At 36.9% G+C, this 14,829-nt stretch overlaps 1 protein-coding gene across 1 annotated transcript; it reads right to left on the reverse strand.

Annotated features, from left to right (window-relative positions):
- Positions 1-3,616: 3,616 nt before the first annotated feature.
- Positions 3,617-5,291, reverse strand: LOC111912268 (UDP-glycosyltransferase 76B1). Its single transcript, XM_023907994.3, has 2 exons — positions 4,659-5,291; positions 3,617-4,589 (listed from the first exon to the last, which is right to left on the reverse strand). Exons 1-2 carry the CDS (start codon positions 5,170-5,172, stop codon positions 3,715-3,717), a joined length of 1,389 nt encoding a protein of 462 aa, XP_023763762.2. The 5' UTR covers positions 5,173-5,291; the 3' UTR covers positions 3,617-3,714.
- Between the last annotated feature and the right edge of the window lie 9,538 nt (positions 5,292-14,829).

Raw genomic sequence — 14,829 nt, forward strand, 5'->3', positions numbered from 1 at the left:
TCATTATGCAAGAATAGTTTATTCTGTAAGAATATTTTATTGCTGTATTCTATTATAATGCTTTGAATTGTTTAATTTTTGAAAATTGATTATCTTTTCTTTGTGGATTTAGGTTTTGAAGAGGCTAACATTGATGTGGAGAAGGAAGAAAACATATAGAACGAGAGTGTAATATACCAGAATGTGTTATGCTACAATGTATAAAGTGTTGCTTAAAAATAATATTCTTTCAGAATAGATTAGTGTTTTTGTTAGATTTTGATGTTTTTTTTTTTATTTTTATTTTTTCTTTCAGAATGTTGTTATTATTTAATGAATCATAGTCATACAATGTAATTATTGTTTGTTATTAGTTCAAGAATTGATTTGTGTATTCTTTCAGAATGTATTTACTAGTTTATGGTTGACATTCTACCATTCCGACAGAATAAAATCGAAAAATATATTTACTAGTTTATGGTTCGTATTCTATCATTCTTACAGAATAAAATCGGATTTTTAAATTTGAATTAATTTAAAATATTCTGATTTTAAAAAAAATAAAAGAATTAATCATCCCTAAAAATCCGAAAATTTCATTTTTTAATATAGGTTAATTGACTAAAATAACCTTATGTTGAAATTTGTGTGATTATACGATACATGTTATCATATTCTACTATCATAGACCCTCAGATCATGACATTTGATTATATTCCATCCGATGGTCCAGATCTGTGCATTCTGGTACACAATAGTTAGTAAAAACAAAATAACCTAACCCATATATATATATATATATATATATATATATATATATATATATATATATTATTTTAAGATTAAATTTTAACAAATTTCAAGTAATTAATTTAAATTGAAAAAGACAATACCATATTGTAACGTTCCAAAAATCTAAGATTTTTTTTTTCATTTTTAAAATAATAAATCATACAAACAAGTTGTTCCAAAACCGTTCAAAGTGAATATATCATTTATACATCAGAGAAATATCATTAATCGTCAATGCGGAAAACTCTAGGGCGATGATGTGTAGTTACGTCGGACCCTTCCCTTTCGAACCGAAAGTACCTGACACCATAAATATGAAACCGTAAGCATAAAGATTAATGAGTTCCCTAAAATATCACATAACATACATAAATTTTCCATGGGCTACCCCCATGGTCTAACATCCAAGTGTCATGGGTTACTCTCATGGTCTTTCCTTGAAATGCCATGTACTGCCCTCTTGGTCTAATATCCAAGTTTCATGGGCTACCCCATGGTCTTTCATACAAATGCCACGGGCTACCTTCGGGGTCTTCCAGGAAAGTATCACAAAGACAACTAGCATTCCACATAACAAGTAGTGGGTCGGCATTAGAGCCTTCGACCCATGGATATAGTGAGAAAACTCACCTCACAGATGGAAAGAATAGTTGCACCGATCACTGATCTAAAATTTATCTCTAGTGGTCACCTAAAAAGGAACCCAAATCTCAAACTATAAATCAAATTACCCAAAATGCCCTTAGGTCAAACTTGGTCAACTCTGGTCCAAGTTAAAGTCAATGGTCAAGGTCCAAAAGTCAATATATCTTCCCAGCGGAGTACGCCCTGTGTACCAAGAGAGTACACCCAACGTACTCTAATGTTGACCAAAAGTGGGGTGCTGACCGCGTACGTGCACCGTACCACCATGTATGCCCGACCGCGTACGTGCACCATACCACCAGGTATGCCTAATATACGCAACCTAATCCCAAAACTCCATTAAGAGCTTATTTCATTAAGTTCTCACATCCAAAACTCAGACCCAATCTCAAAATGATGTCCTAAGTCATAAAGTTTCCAACTTTATGGCTTTGCAAGGCTATAAAGTGCTTAATGTCCAAAACCCTAAGTTCTTAACCCAATAAGACATCACAACTCTTGCATGGAAGGGATAGACGGGCCAATATCATATTTTTATTGTTCATAACAGCTTGATAATGGATAAAGTTTCCAACTTTATCCATGAGAATGGTCCCAACAAACAAGATCTAGTCTTTAAGTCTCAAAGGGACCCAAAAGTTCATCTTTTTCAACTTAATCCATTAAGTACACATCTCCAACTTTCAGATCTGAATCAAAATCATGTTTAGATGGATAAAGTTTCCAACTTTATCCATAATAAGGTCACAAACTTTCAATATTTTAACTCCATGCACTAAAATGACCAAAAGATCATAACATCCAAAACTAGCTAGATCTAACAAATGCATCATCAAGATTCAAGCTTTATACCTCTAGAAGATATATCAAGGTGAACAAAGTATATATCTACAAGCTCCAAAGCAACTGACACTTCTCCAAGAAGTTCCTTTTTCTCCAAGGTGCACCATGCATACTCCAAAGCACTTAAACACACCTTCTTTTAGCACATAATGCTCAACTAGGGTTAGGGTTTCATGGAAGGGGTGTTGGAGGGGTGGAGGCTGAGAATGGAGTGGGTTTGGGGAGTTAAACACACCGAAAGTTGTAGCTTTTATTTATATAATAGTTTTCTGCACAAATAACTATAAATCTAGAGAATGTTAGAATGAGATGACAAAATCTAGATGTCATTCAGTGGATAAAACTCTATTAGGCTGTGTTTGGCGCACCACAGCTAGCTTATTTTTCGAGGTTTTTTATGTTGTTGTGTTTGGTAAGCCAAAAAGTAGCTTTTAAGCTAGCTTATAAGTTAGCTTTTTAAAAAGCTACTTAGACTAGCTTTTTATGAGCTTTTTTTAAAAAGTTTCCAAATACACCCCTTAATTAATTATAGAAACACATACTCCTACATGTCCTTTTATGTAATTTTATATATTTCACTTGGCTTTTCAACTAGTTTTACCAACCGTTATTTTTTATCAGCTAGCTTTTCAGCTATCAGCTAGTTTTTTATTTAACAGCTAGCTTTTCAGCTAGTACGCCAAGCATAGTCTTAATATGAGATGCTACCTTAGCATTCAATGAATTTGAAGTTTAATGGTCTTTGAATTCTTCAATGAAAAAAAAAGTTTTTAATTTTTAAATATATTACAAATTATATTTTGTAATATTATATTGAAATTTGTAGTTTTCCATGCATTGTGAGAAAAAAATAATAATAAAGTTGTAAGGATTATAGAAAGATGACGTGACAATACATTGAACTCTATTGTGGATGCCCTAAGTTATAACCGATTAAGGGGGTGTTTGAGATTGCTTTTTAAATGACTTTTAACTTTTCCAAAAAGTAAAAAATTCTAAAAGATGTTTGGCACTTGCAAAATGCCTTTTGAAATTAACTTTTTGACAAGAAGGAATTGATGGTTTTTCGAAAGACAAGAAATCATAATTTTTTGTGAATTTTGCCTACTTACAAGGTAAATTACCTTCAAAAGTAAAAAATATTAGGCAAACACTATTTAAAATGACATTTTGACTTTTGCCTTCTTAAAAATTAAAATAAAAAAAATCCTTTTATAAAAAGAATTTTTAATTTTAAAAAACAATCCCAAACACCACCTAAGAACTCATTCGCTTGAAATTTTATCCCACCTCTAGGTTATAATACACATTAAAAAAAATAGATCAAATATAAATTTCGCAATAAATCTCTTGCCAATTCAATGATAAGTTTGCAACATAAAATACTTCAATGTTGTAACAAAGTTTATTTGGTTTAGGATACATGGAATTATATTGCATGTGGTTTTTTATGGATCAAAAAGATAAAATATAATCTACCAATCCCTTCAATGACTGGTGAGACGACCCACCTTCTTCAAGAGAGAGATTGACCTTTTCCTTAAGACTAGTTATTCTCTCCCGAATTTCTTCGCCTTCTTTATCCATCATTACTCTTTTAATAGCCTTCTTAATCCCCACCCTGTCAAAGCTATCCTCCAAGAAAACACCAATCTTCCATACATCGCTAACGTATCTTGCATTTACTGGTTGGTCGACAAAACAAGGTGAACAAACCATAGGAACTCCTTCACATATGCTCTCCAACGTTGAATTCCATCCACAATGAGTCCAAAAACAACCGGTTGCTGGATGAGCTAACACGTCTTGTTGAGGAGCCCATTTCACTATACGTCCTCCATCACCCACGCTTTCTAGGAACTTTTCTGGCAATGCTTCAAGCCATTGTGAACCAGGAACTATCCATGGTCTAACCACCCACAAAAATGGTAAGCCGATATTCGCCAGCCCATGGGCCACTTCTTGAAACTCTGACTCGGTTATAAGTGCAACACTCCCAAAACTTATGTATATCACAGACTTAGGGGCTTGGTTGTCTAGCCATGAGAGAACGCTTCGGTCTTGTTCGATCAAGCTGCTTGAGGACGCCGGGAAGTACTTGTGGAAAGGGCCTAAGGTAAAGCTCGGAATTGAAAAATCATGGGAGATGGTTTCTAGTGCACGTTCTTCGAGTTCTTTGAAGGCGTTCCAAATGATCCCTGATGATGCCTTCATCTGGTGAAGCATGTCGGAGACAAATTCTCCCATAGATTCTGGGTTGTTGGTCATCTTTACGATGTCTTTGACTTTCATAAGTGGAAATTCCGGCACCGATGTCTCATAATTTGAATCTGGAAACATTCCTTCAAAAGTTAGGAAACTATAAACTGCTTGAAAGATAAATTAACCAGGAACCAAACCTTCTTTTGTAAGGTTAAAATAACCACTTTCAGAGGAAAAGGGTAAAGCGACATAAGCAAGGACGCAACCCAGACTGCTTGTCCGGAGCACCATCCGAGGGAGCTTAACGGAATCCGCCACTGCTTGCGTGAAGTGGAATCCGGCATCTGTTATTAGACAAGAAACCGATCCCTCGCCATATTCTGCCAATAACCCAGTCAAACAATCCCGAAATGGATCTTCACAGCTTCTGTTAAGATACTGGAGGATGACGCCGGCGTCTGCCTTCGTTGCCAACTCAAAAAATCGGTCCGAGATGGACTTAAAGGTGAAGTGAGGATAGTTGGAATGAATGGGGGAGTTGTATTCGGCGTGTATGATGGTTATTTCAAAACCTTGGTTGTGAAGAATGTTTGCTAACTGAAGCATGGGATTGATGTGACCTTGGAATGGTAGGGGAAACAATATTATTCTCCGGCGAGTTGCCGTTGATTGTCTCGAACTGAGGATGGTATCTCTTCCATGGGTCTCCATGTGCAAGACTTGGAAGATTTTCGTGCTACAACAACACGATTTAAGTCTCTATTTATTGGTATTGATAGAAAAAATTGTAGTTATAGTCCTTGGTTATATGAATGCATGCTTAGTTTAGTGATTTCATTTTTTATTTTTCTTATCAAGTCCCTTTCTTAAATTATTGTACATAAGATATGCAAGTCTTCGTACCCAAAATGAACTTGATGACTAAAGAAGTAAAGTCAATATTCCAGATTGGAAATATATTTTTTTCTTAGACTAGTCGAAATTGATCTAAACGTACGATTCTAGAATTTCATTTTTATCGAATTTGAAGTATATAATAAGAACAATATTATCTTACTAAATAATATAATTAAGTTTTCATAATATTTCTTTCTAACTAGCTCAAAATTTTAAAATAATTTAAACATTTAAGTTCAAATTTTGTTTCATTAGAAATAATTTGTCTAAATTTTAACAAAAACGGTTATCCTTTATATAAAAAAAGGTTCATTTTAGTAAATAGTAAACAACAAATATTATAGCGCTACAAGAAATATACCCTTTAGCGGCGACACTATTAGCGGCGACAAGGGTCTTTACCGGCGACTCTAGCTTGAGTCGCCGGTAAAGCCCCTTGTCGCCGCTAATAGTGTCGCCGCTAAAGGTTTGTCACCCGAATCCGCACTTTCCCCCTCTATTGCATCCCAACCGTTCGATGATATATCCAATCCAACGGGTGGGGTGCCTTATCTGGTCTAACCTAATACCGGCGACACAGATGTCGCCGCTAAAGGTAAAAAAATGTCGCCGCTAATAGTCTGCTAAAAATGACGCGGTACCCTTCCCTCCCATTTGTCGCCGCTATTACTGATTGTCGCCGGTATTGCCCCAAGAGTCGCCGCTAAAGGTGTCGCCGCTATTGGTCATACCAGATAAAAAAAAAATGCACGCAGATAACATCCATTTCTTCCTATTCCTTTCTGTTTGCTTCCGATTTCTTTCACCATATCGCCGATTTCTTCTTCAATCTGCTTCTTTCAAGCAAATTTCTCCCCTCATTGTTCCAAGCAAGTGTCTCTAGGTGTGGTTAAAGCTTTGTGATCAATTTCTACCTCCATTTCTTGAAGAAAGGTAAGTTTTATTTTGATGATTTCATTTTTATGTTGTATGAATTTCGATTTGTAGCTTTATGTAGTGATTGAATGATAATAAATTGCTCATATTCTTTATTTTTGGTGGTGTTGTTTTGGATTAGAAGCATTGTTCTAAGCAAGTGGTTAAAGCTTTGGGATCAATTTCTAGGTACCTCCATTTCTTGAAGAAAGGTAAGTTTTTTTTGATAATTTTATTTTTATTTTGTATGAATTTCGATTTGTTCATATAAATTGTTCATATTCTTGTTTTTAGTGGTATTGTTTTGGATTAGAAGCAAGTTATTCGATTTTTTGTTTGTGGTTATTTAATTGCAATTAGTTGTATAGCTTCAAGTTGTATTTATATGTGAAATTATGTGATAATTGTCATATGTGTTAATTGGTTTGTATATTTTGTATTTGTTTGAACATATGTGAATTTGGTATATATATTCCAATGTATGTGTGTTTGATGTATATGTGGTATATTAGTAGAAATTATATGTATTTGTTATAAGTAGAATGTTATTGTGTGTATGTGAATGTATGTATGTTTGTTGTAAATGTGATATATGATTGTGAAACTTTTGTATTTGGTAGGATGTTATTTTGTGTGTATTTGGTTTAAATAGGATGTTATTTTGTGTGTATTTGTATTTGGTGTATATGTGGTATATGTATGTAAAAATATGTGAATTTCACCTTCTTATGTATTATGTAAAACAATGTGGTTTTGGTATAAGTAGGATGCTATAATTGAAATAAAAAAAATACATTATTTTTATAATTTGAAAAAAGAACACAAAAAAACTATAAAATTGTTTAAAAACTTATATACGAAAACTAGAAAGCTTCTAGTTTTTACCCATGGCTGCTGTCATGGGTCGTGGACATGGGGGAGACGGAGCTGAGGACCCACCTTTCCCAGGTGGTAGAGGTCCTGGCCAGCACGAGCTGGACGGTAAGTCTTATCATGAATTTTTATTTACTATTTTTGTTCAATTATCATAAATTAAATGTCGTTTCTAATAATTTTTAATTACATTTGTAGTTGAGGGACGAGCCCGAAGGAAAGCTCGAGGAAAAGCAAAAAATATAAAGCTTGAAAAAGCAATCTTGCAGAACCAGGGGAAACCAATACCCATGCAATTTGATAGGGATATCACATTTAATCCCGTAGGAGAGGCGGGAGACATGTTTTCCCGAGAAGTTGGGAAAACAATGTGGCAGATGGTCCCTTTCGACAAATGGAGTTGGAAAAGAGTTTCCCCTGATATAAAGGACACTGTATTACAACATTTAGCGGTAATTATTTATTTAAATATATTTTATAGGTTTAACTATAATTGTTTCTTGGTTAACTTTTTTTTTTATTGTAGACAAAGTTTGATCTCAATCAAATGTACCAGGATGCACAAGCTACTTTATTGACAGAGAGTTTTCAAGCAGCCTTGTTAAGAGGTTTTCGAGAGCGTAAAGCCGACGCTAAAGAATATTTCAAGATGGTCGGAGGGTATGAAGATATCCCGAGAGCATTGGCAAATCCTCCGGATGGTATGCCTGTTGATAACTGGGAGAAGACCGTTGAGTATTTTCAAACTGACGAACACAAAATTGCTTCAGAAAGGAACAAAAAAATCCGTGAAAAGCAAACAATTGTGAATCGTGGGGGTTCGAGCTCGTATAGCAGTACTTGCTATAAGAAGGTACCGTACGATACATGTAATTATTTATTTAAAATATAATCTAATTTTTAAACTTAAACAGAACCTTAAGAGAGTGGAAACATTTCGCAAAGCTCATACCGATAAGAATGGTGTATTTGTTACTGCTGAATCGGAACAACAATATGTAAGTATTTAATTATAATTTTATCATATATTTAAATGTTTATTTATACTTAATTGTTACTCACTTTTGGGAGTTACAGAATCGGTTAGTTGAAGAGCTGCTAGAACAAACTCAAGGTGAAAGTGAGTTTACGCCAACTCAAGAAAGAGCTACGTTCGAGAAAGTATTAGGAGAGCGACGTGGCCACATTAGAGGCATTGGCCGCAAACCTTCTGGTCTCCCGACGATTCCACAGCCTTCGCAACCATCACAACCACCATCACAACCATCACAGGTAAAATAGCAATCTACTTTAGCATCGTAAAATGCATGTTGATTTGGTAGTTTGGTGATTATTTGCTAAAAAGTTTGGTAATTTGGTTTTCTATCTTACTTTAAAAATAACAATGTATTTTGATAGTTTTTGTTTATGTTTGACAATCTAACTTATAAGTTTATATATATTGTTATTAATTATGTAGTTGGAAAATCTTCGTGCAATGCTCGCCGACCCGGCATGTAGGGATGAGCTTTATTCGTTTTTTCAATCCCAAAATAATCAAGGGAACGATGGGAACGACGATGAGGGTATGTAAGAATGGGTTTTATTTGCATATGTTGTCTCGTTTTGCTACTTGGTAGATTGTAAAAATTTTGTTGTTTTGCTACTCGGATAGTATGACTTTTGATATTTAATTGTATTTTGGATGTTTGTTTGACACTATTATGTTTGATATTTAATAGGATGTTTGTTTTGTAATTAGCGTCGACACTATTGGTTTTGATATTTAATCGAATATTGTTATTACCGGCGACACTTTTACCTGCGATATTATCACCGGCAACGAAAATCATTTTTTTTTAAAAAAAATTGAAAAAAAATTACCGGCGACGCTTTTACCGGCGATAGAGCTCATTACCGGCGACACTTTTGCCGGCGACACTTTTACCGGCGACAAATGTCATTCCCGGCGACAACATTATTAGCGGCGACAATACTCATTAGCGGCGACATACTAATAGCGGCGACTATTATCATTAGCGGCGACAAACTGATCAATAGCGACGAGGTAGTAGCGGCGACTTATTACCGGCGACGCGTCGCCGCTATTATCAGTACCGGCGACTTTTGGGACTTTTACCGGCGACTTTTGTCGCCGGTAATGGCCTTTTTCCTTGTGGTAGTTAGTAAATTATAATTCATATGATACTATTAGGGTTAGAATGCTTTTCCCATCCAACGTATTCCCTTCATTCCACACAATATATACATACAAGATACAAATGGGCAGCTAAAATATAAATGGGCTAGGCTAAGCGGACTATCTATACAACATACAAAATACATAGATAATATACACTAATATGCACCTGCAGTATGAGCGGGAGATCGAGATCGGACTCTCAAACTGGATCTGAACTCCGTGAAAAGCAATGATGGAAGTCCCTTAGTGAATATGTCCGCGTACTGAAGGCTGGAAGGGACATGAAGGACGCGGACTTGCCCAGTAGCGACTTTATCCCGAACAAAGTGTATATCTATCTCGATGTGCTTTGTTCGTTGGTGTTGCACGAGATTAGTCGATAAATACATTGCGCTGACATTGTCACAATAAACAATAGTAGCCTTGGTCAACGAGCAATGGAGTTCCCGAAGAAGATTGCGAAGCCAGCATGTTTCAGCCACGACATTGGCGACACCCCGATATTCTGCTTCAGCGCTAGATCGAGAGACAGTGGCTTGTTGCTTGGACGACCAAGAAATGAGATTGCCACTTAGATAAATGCAATAGCCACTGGTGGAGCACCGAGAAGAGGGACATCCCCCTTAATCCGCGTCAAAGTAAGTAGTGAGGCTCATAGTGGAGGAGGGATGAATCTGAAGACCATGATCTAGAGTACCTCGAATATAGCATAAGATGCGCTTAAGCACATGAAGGTGAGGCTCGCGGGGATCATGCATGTAAAGGCAAATCTGCTGAACAACATATGCCATATCAGGTCGAGTGAAGGTCAAGTACTGGAGACCACCAACTAGGCTCTGGTATAGGGTTGGATCCTGAACAGGATTGCCCGCATGATCTAACTTCGTCTGAGTATCGGCTGGAGTGCGAAATGGGTTGCACGATGACATATGTGCCCGCTCAAGAAGATCTAAAGCATATTTACATTGAGAAAGAAATAAGCTCGATTCATCTCATGTAACTCAAATGCCAAGAAAATATGAGAGGTTACCCAGATCTATCATGGAAAGCTCGGTAGAGAGGAGAGAGATGATGCGTCTAATCAATCCAACCAAGAATGCTGTCAGAATGATGTCATAAACATAAAGTAATAAGAAACTGGTAGAGGTGCCATCCGTATACGTGAATAAAGATGAATCTAATTTGCTGTTTATGAAGCTGACCCGTGTGATAAATTCAGTGAACCAGTGGGACCATGCTCTAGGCGCTTGTTTCAGGCCGTAGAGAGACTTCTGAAGGAGACATAAATAATTTGGGTGTTTCGAGTGATAAAATCCTGGAGGCTGATACATATAAATTGTCTCATTTAGCTGAGCATGTAGGAAAGCATTTTTGACATCCAGTTAGTGAATGGGCCACTGTCGAGAAGTGGCAATGCTCAAAACAAAGTGAACGGTGGCCGGTTTGACCACCGGGCTGAATGTCTCATTACAATCGATATCGGGTCTCTAACTTTTTCCATTAGCAACCAACCGAGCTTTGTACTTGTCGAGAGAACCATCCTCCTTGTATTTCTTTTTAAACAACGACATGGAATGTACAATATTATCCATTTTGGGCCTCGGGATAGGTTTCCATGTTTCGTTAGAAATAAGAGCATTAAACTCGTCTTGCATGGAAATGGTCCAATTAGGGTCACGAAGAGCATGGATATGAGACTTAGGCATAAGAGACTCGATGGTGGTGTAGAGGTTGAGACGAGACACGGGTTTGGAGATGCCATGTTTTGCACGTGTCGCTATAGGATGACTTGGCGGAGGTTGAGAAGGCACAGTGGAAGAGAGAGGTTCCAATATAATGGGAGGGGAATCGGTAGGAGTTGAGCTTCTAGGAGGTGAAGAATAGGAGTCAAAAGAGGGACCGCCAGAAGAGGAGGTGATGGTGGGAGATGGACATGAGTCAATGATCCGAGAAGTAATAATGGGAAAGGGATCATCAAGAAAGGAATAGGAAGGAGGTTGATTATGTTGGGTTTTATGTAATATAACACTCCTATGGTGCACATACAACCCTAAATGCTTTGGATCTAAGTTTTCTCTAGTTATACATGCAATAAAATTTCCAAAGCATGAAGCCTACAAGCAGCATACAATTTGGCATATGAATCATAAAAGTAAGTTAGAAGATTTCCTCTTGTTGTTGCTTGTTGAATTTTGGCCATTAAGAACTTAGCACCCCAAGTGTGATGCCTCAAACGGTTCACAACACACCCTGAACAAAGGAGGACTTGAGAGAGAGGCTAAACACTCCAAAATCGGCTATATCTCTTCCTAGAAGACTTAGGGGGCCGGTTTTAGGCTAAGGGATAACACATATATAGTGTAGGATTCCAAGGGTGATGTGTAAACCCTAATCCATACACATAGGCTTATGATCCATAATTCATGTGGACTAACTCTTCTTGGACTCTTGCATAAACTTAGTCCATCATGGATCAAAAGCCCAAACCATATGTATCACTAATTTACATAATTAGTCCCCGTTAATTTAATTAGTCTCTTTTGATCACTAAATTATTTCCAAATCAATTCTTGATCAATACTAATTAAATAATATGATTCCTCAATTAATATATTATACTTATAATATATTAATAAATAATAAATAACCTCTTACTCAAATATCCACCCTATCAAATTGTTCTGGTGATATGCAACCCGAAACTGACCATGCTACTCTCGGGTCAAGTACATACCAATTATAGTTATGGGATTAGACACCTAATCCAACAGATTAGGGGTGACGGATAGGAAAGGGAAGGATGTATCATCAAATGTGACATGTCAGGAGATAATGATCTTACGAGTAGCAAGACCAACACATCTGCAACCACGTATTATGTGGGATAACCAAGAAACACACATGGAGTAGAGCGAGGAGCGAGTTTGTGAGGAAGAGTAATTTATAGATAACAGAGACATCCTAAAACATGAAGATGAGAGTATGATGGTTTTTTGTGAAAGAGTTATAAAAAAAGGAGTGTCATTATTGATGGATGAGGATGCAGTGATGTTAAGAAGACGTGAGTCCATGTGTAAGGCCTTAACCCAATATTCAGATGGAATGTGGGCTTGAAACAATAGGGTACGAATGATGTTATTTATTGTGCGAATCATACGTTCTAGCATTTCATTTTGTTGAGATGTTTTTGGACAAGAGAAGCGGAAGGTAAGACCATGTTGTTCGAATAAGGAGTGGAACTCACAATTGTCAAATTTGCCCCTGTGATCACATTGAAAAGATTCAATTTCAGTATTAAATTGGGTTTTGACATATGCACGAAAGTGTAAGAATTTAGTAATGATCTCAGATTTGTTTCATAAAGGATAAACCCATAAAAAATGAGAATAGTGATCTAAAAACAACACATAATAATTTATTCCAGAAACACTCGATCTAGGAGAAGTCCAAATATCATAGTGGATAATGTCAAATACATGAGAGACAGTGGAAACAGATAAGTAAATGGCAATCTAACATGTTTGCCAAGACGACACGAATTACATGTAACAGAAATAGAGTCTTTATTACGTGCTATAAACTTATTTGAAAGTAAAAATTGAAGAACACAAGGGCCGGGGTGACCAAGGCGTTGATGCCATAGGGTTGGACTGCAAGCAAGGAGAGCGGTAGGAGATTTAGGCTTCTCGAAAGCAGGATAGAGATCGCCTAAGCTGTCACATCTAAGAAGTACCTGACGAGTTTGAAAATCCTTCACAAAAAAAAAAACCCGAATTTATCAATCTGTTGTGAATTTTCGAACATAAATAAGGTTTTTGATTATGTTAGGTGTAACCAAAACATTATGAAGGTGAAGTAGGCGGTGAGATGTGTGTATGTGAGACTGTCCAGATTGAGTGGCAGGAATAGAAGAGCCATTGCCAACAAGAACATAGTTTATTTTGCTATTATTATGTAACAATGGAGTTTACCTGAGTTCGAGGCCAAATGAGAAAGAGCCTCGGTGTCCATATACCAAGATGGGTCGTAAGTGTCATTGATCGACATGGTGTGCATTGTAGTTGCTATATCCGTTGGTTGATCAAAATGAGTCGGAGGAAGCCACTGCCACCGAGGGGTGAGTTCAGTTGTCTAGTTAGCGGCGTGAAACATAGCAGGAGGCTGAAATGGGTGGTCTGCATTGGCGTGATTGTTGCCAATAGTCCTTGTTGTCCGGTAGATGGAGAAGACCGGTGACATTGTTGTTGTCGGACGTAGGTGAGAGGAACAGACCAGGAGGCTGAACGCCAACCATAGAGTGCCCAAGGCGGATGAAAATAAGGCCAATGCATTGGTGTCGAGTCAAAATATGGTTTATACTTTACTTTTCTAGGCAAATGTATTTTTTAATAATATTTTATGATTTTAAGGTTAGTTTTACGGTCAGTGGATGTTTTCGGCCGTAAACCCATTTATGGCCCATGTTCACCAAGCCTATATATAGGTGTTAGGGGTGAGGAGTAGATTGATGAACAAAAGAGAATAGAGGAGCTTATGTGTGTGTATTTGAAGGTGTTCTAGAGAGAGAAAAAAGAGAGTGTGCGTTAGTGCTTGTGAATCTTGTATCCGGATATTCATTAATCTCAATACATACAAGATTCATCATCTTTTTCTTCTCATTCTCTTCTATTTGATCTGACATCAACCGTTTGATTGGGATTCCGCATCATCAAAAAGATCTGATTGATACACAAGTAGATTGGGGCTTACAATTGGTATCAGAGCTTGGATTGTATCAGCCAATTTTGTCAGATATGGAGCCTATTTGATCTTATTTTTGAAAGTTTCTTGCGTTTTTGGATAGATCGTGGCAAAATAAGGGGGGTTTGTTCTTCGTGTTTTTCATAAAAAAAGGTTTTTGATCGAGTTTTGGAGACTCAAAGTCGAAAATACGCTGATTTTGGTCGTAAACAGCGAGGGGTGGCGGCGTGTACGGCCAGCAGCTAGGGTTTCCGAGGAGTTTACGGCCGGAGTCGGAGTCGGAGTTTGTGGTCCCGGAGTTTACGGTCCGAGGTTAGCGGCCAGTGCCATGCACCTCGCCCTTGCACGTTCAGCAACAGCCTCGCAGTAGCGTCCTCGCCTCTCAGCCTCATCCTCGCTTCGCATCGCACTTCGTTCAGCATCAGCATCCTCGCAACATCTTATTAAAAAATTGAACACGGATTTGGAGATGCCAGGGATCGAACCCGGGTGCATTGATACATCAGCCTAACGCCTACACCAACTACTCTAGCAACACTTTTGTTCCTTCCTTCGCAAATATGATTCAAAACCACTCCCTGTCGCATCTAGTTTCGAAAATTTGTCACTTTTAACCCCAAAATTAAATTTCTTTTATTTTTAAATTCCTTTTTCATCTAAAAAATAAATAAATAAATAAATAAAATATAATAATGAATAAATAATAATAATAATAATAATAATAATAATAAATAAATAAATAAAATAAAATAAAATAAAAA

Source organism: Lactuca sativa, chromosome 2 (genome assembly GCF_002870075.4).
Source record: "Lactuca sativa cultivar Salinas chromosome 2, Lsat_Salinas_v11, whole genome shotgun sequence".
NCBI lineage: Eukaryota > Viridiplantae > Streptophyta > Magnoliopsida > Asterales > Asteraceae > Lactuca > Lactuca sativa.

Bases quoted from the DNA above. Each gene is read 5' to 3' on its own strand.
- LOC111912268 (XM_023907994.3), bottom strand. From the start codon at position 5,172: ATGGAGACCCATGGAAGAGATACCATCCTCAGTTCGAGACAATCAACG. The intron at 4,590-4,658 runs GTTTGGTTCCTG...GAATGTTTCCAG, and splicing joins TTTTAACCTTACAAAAGAAG to ATTCAAATTATGAGACATCG.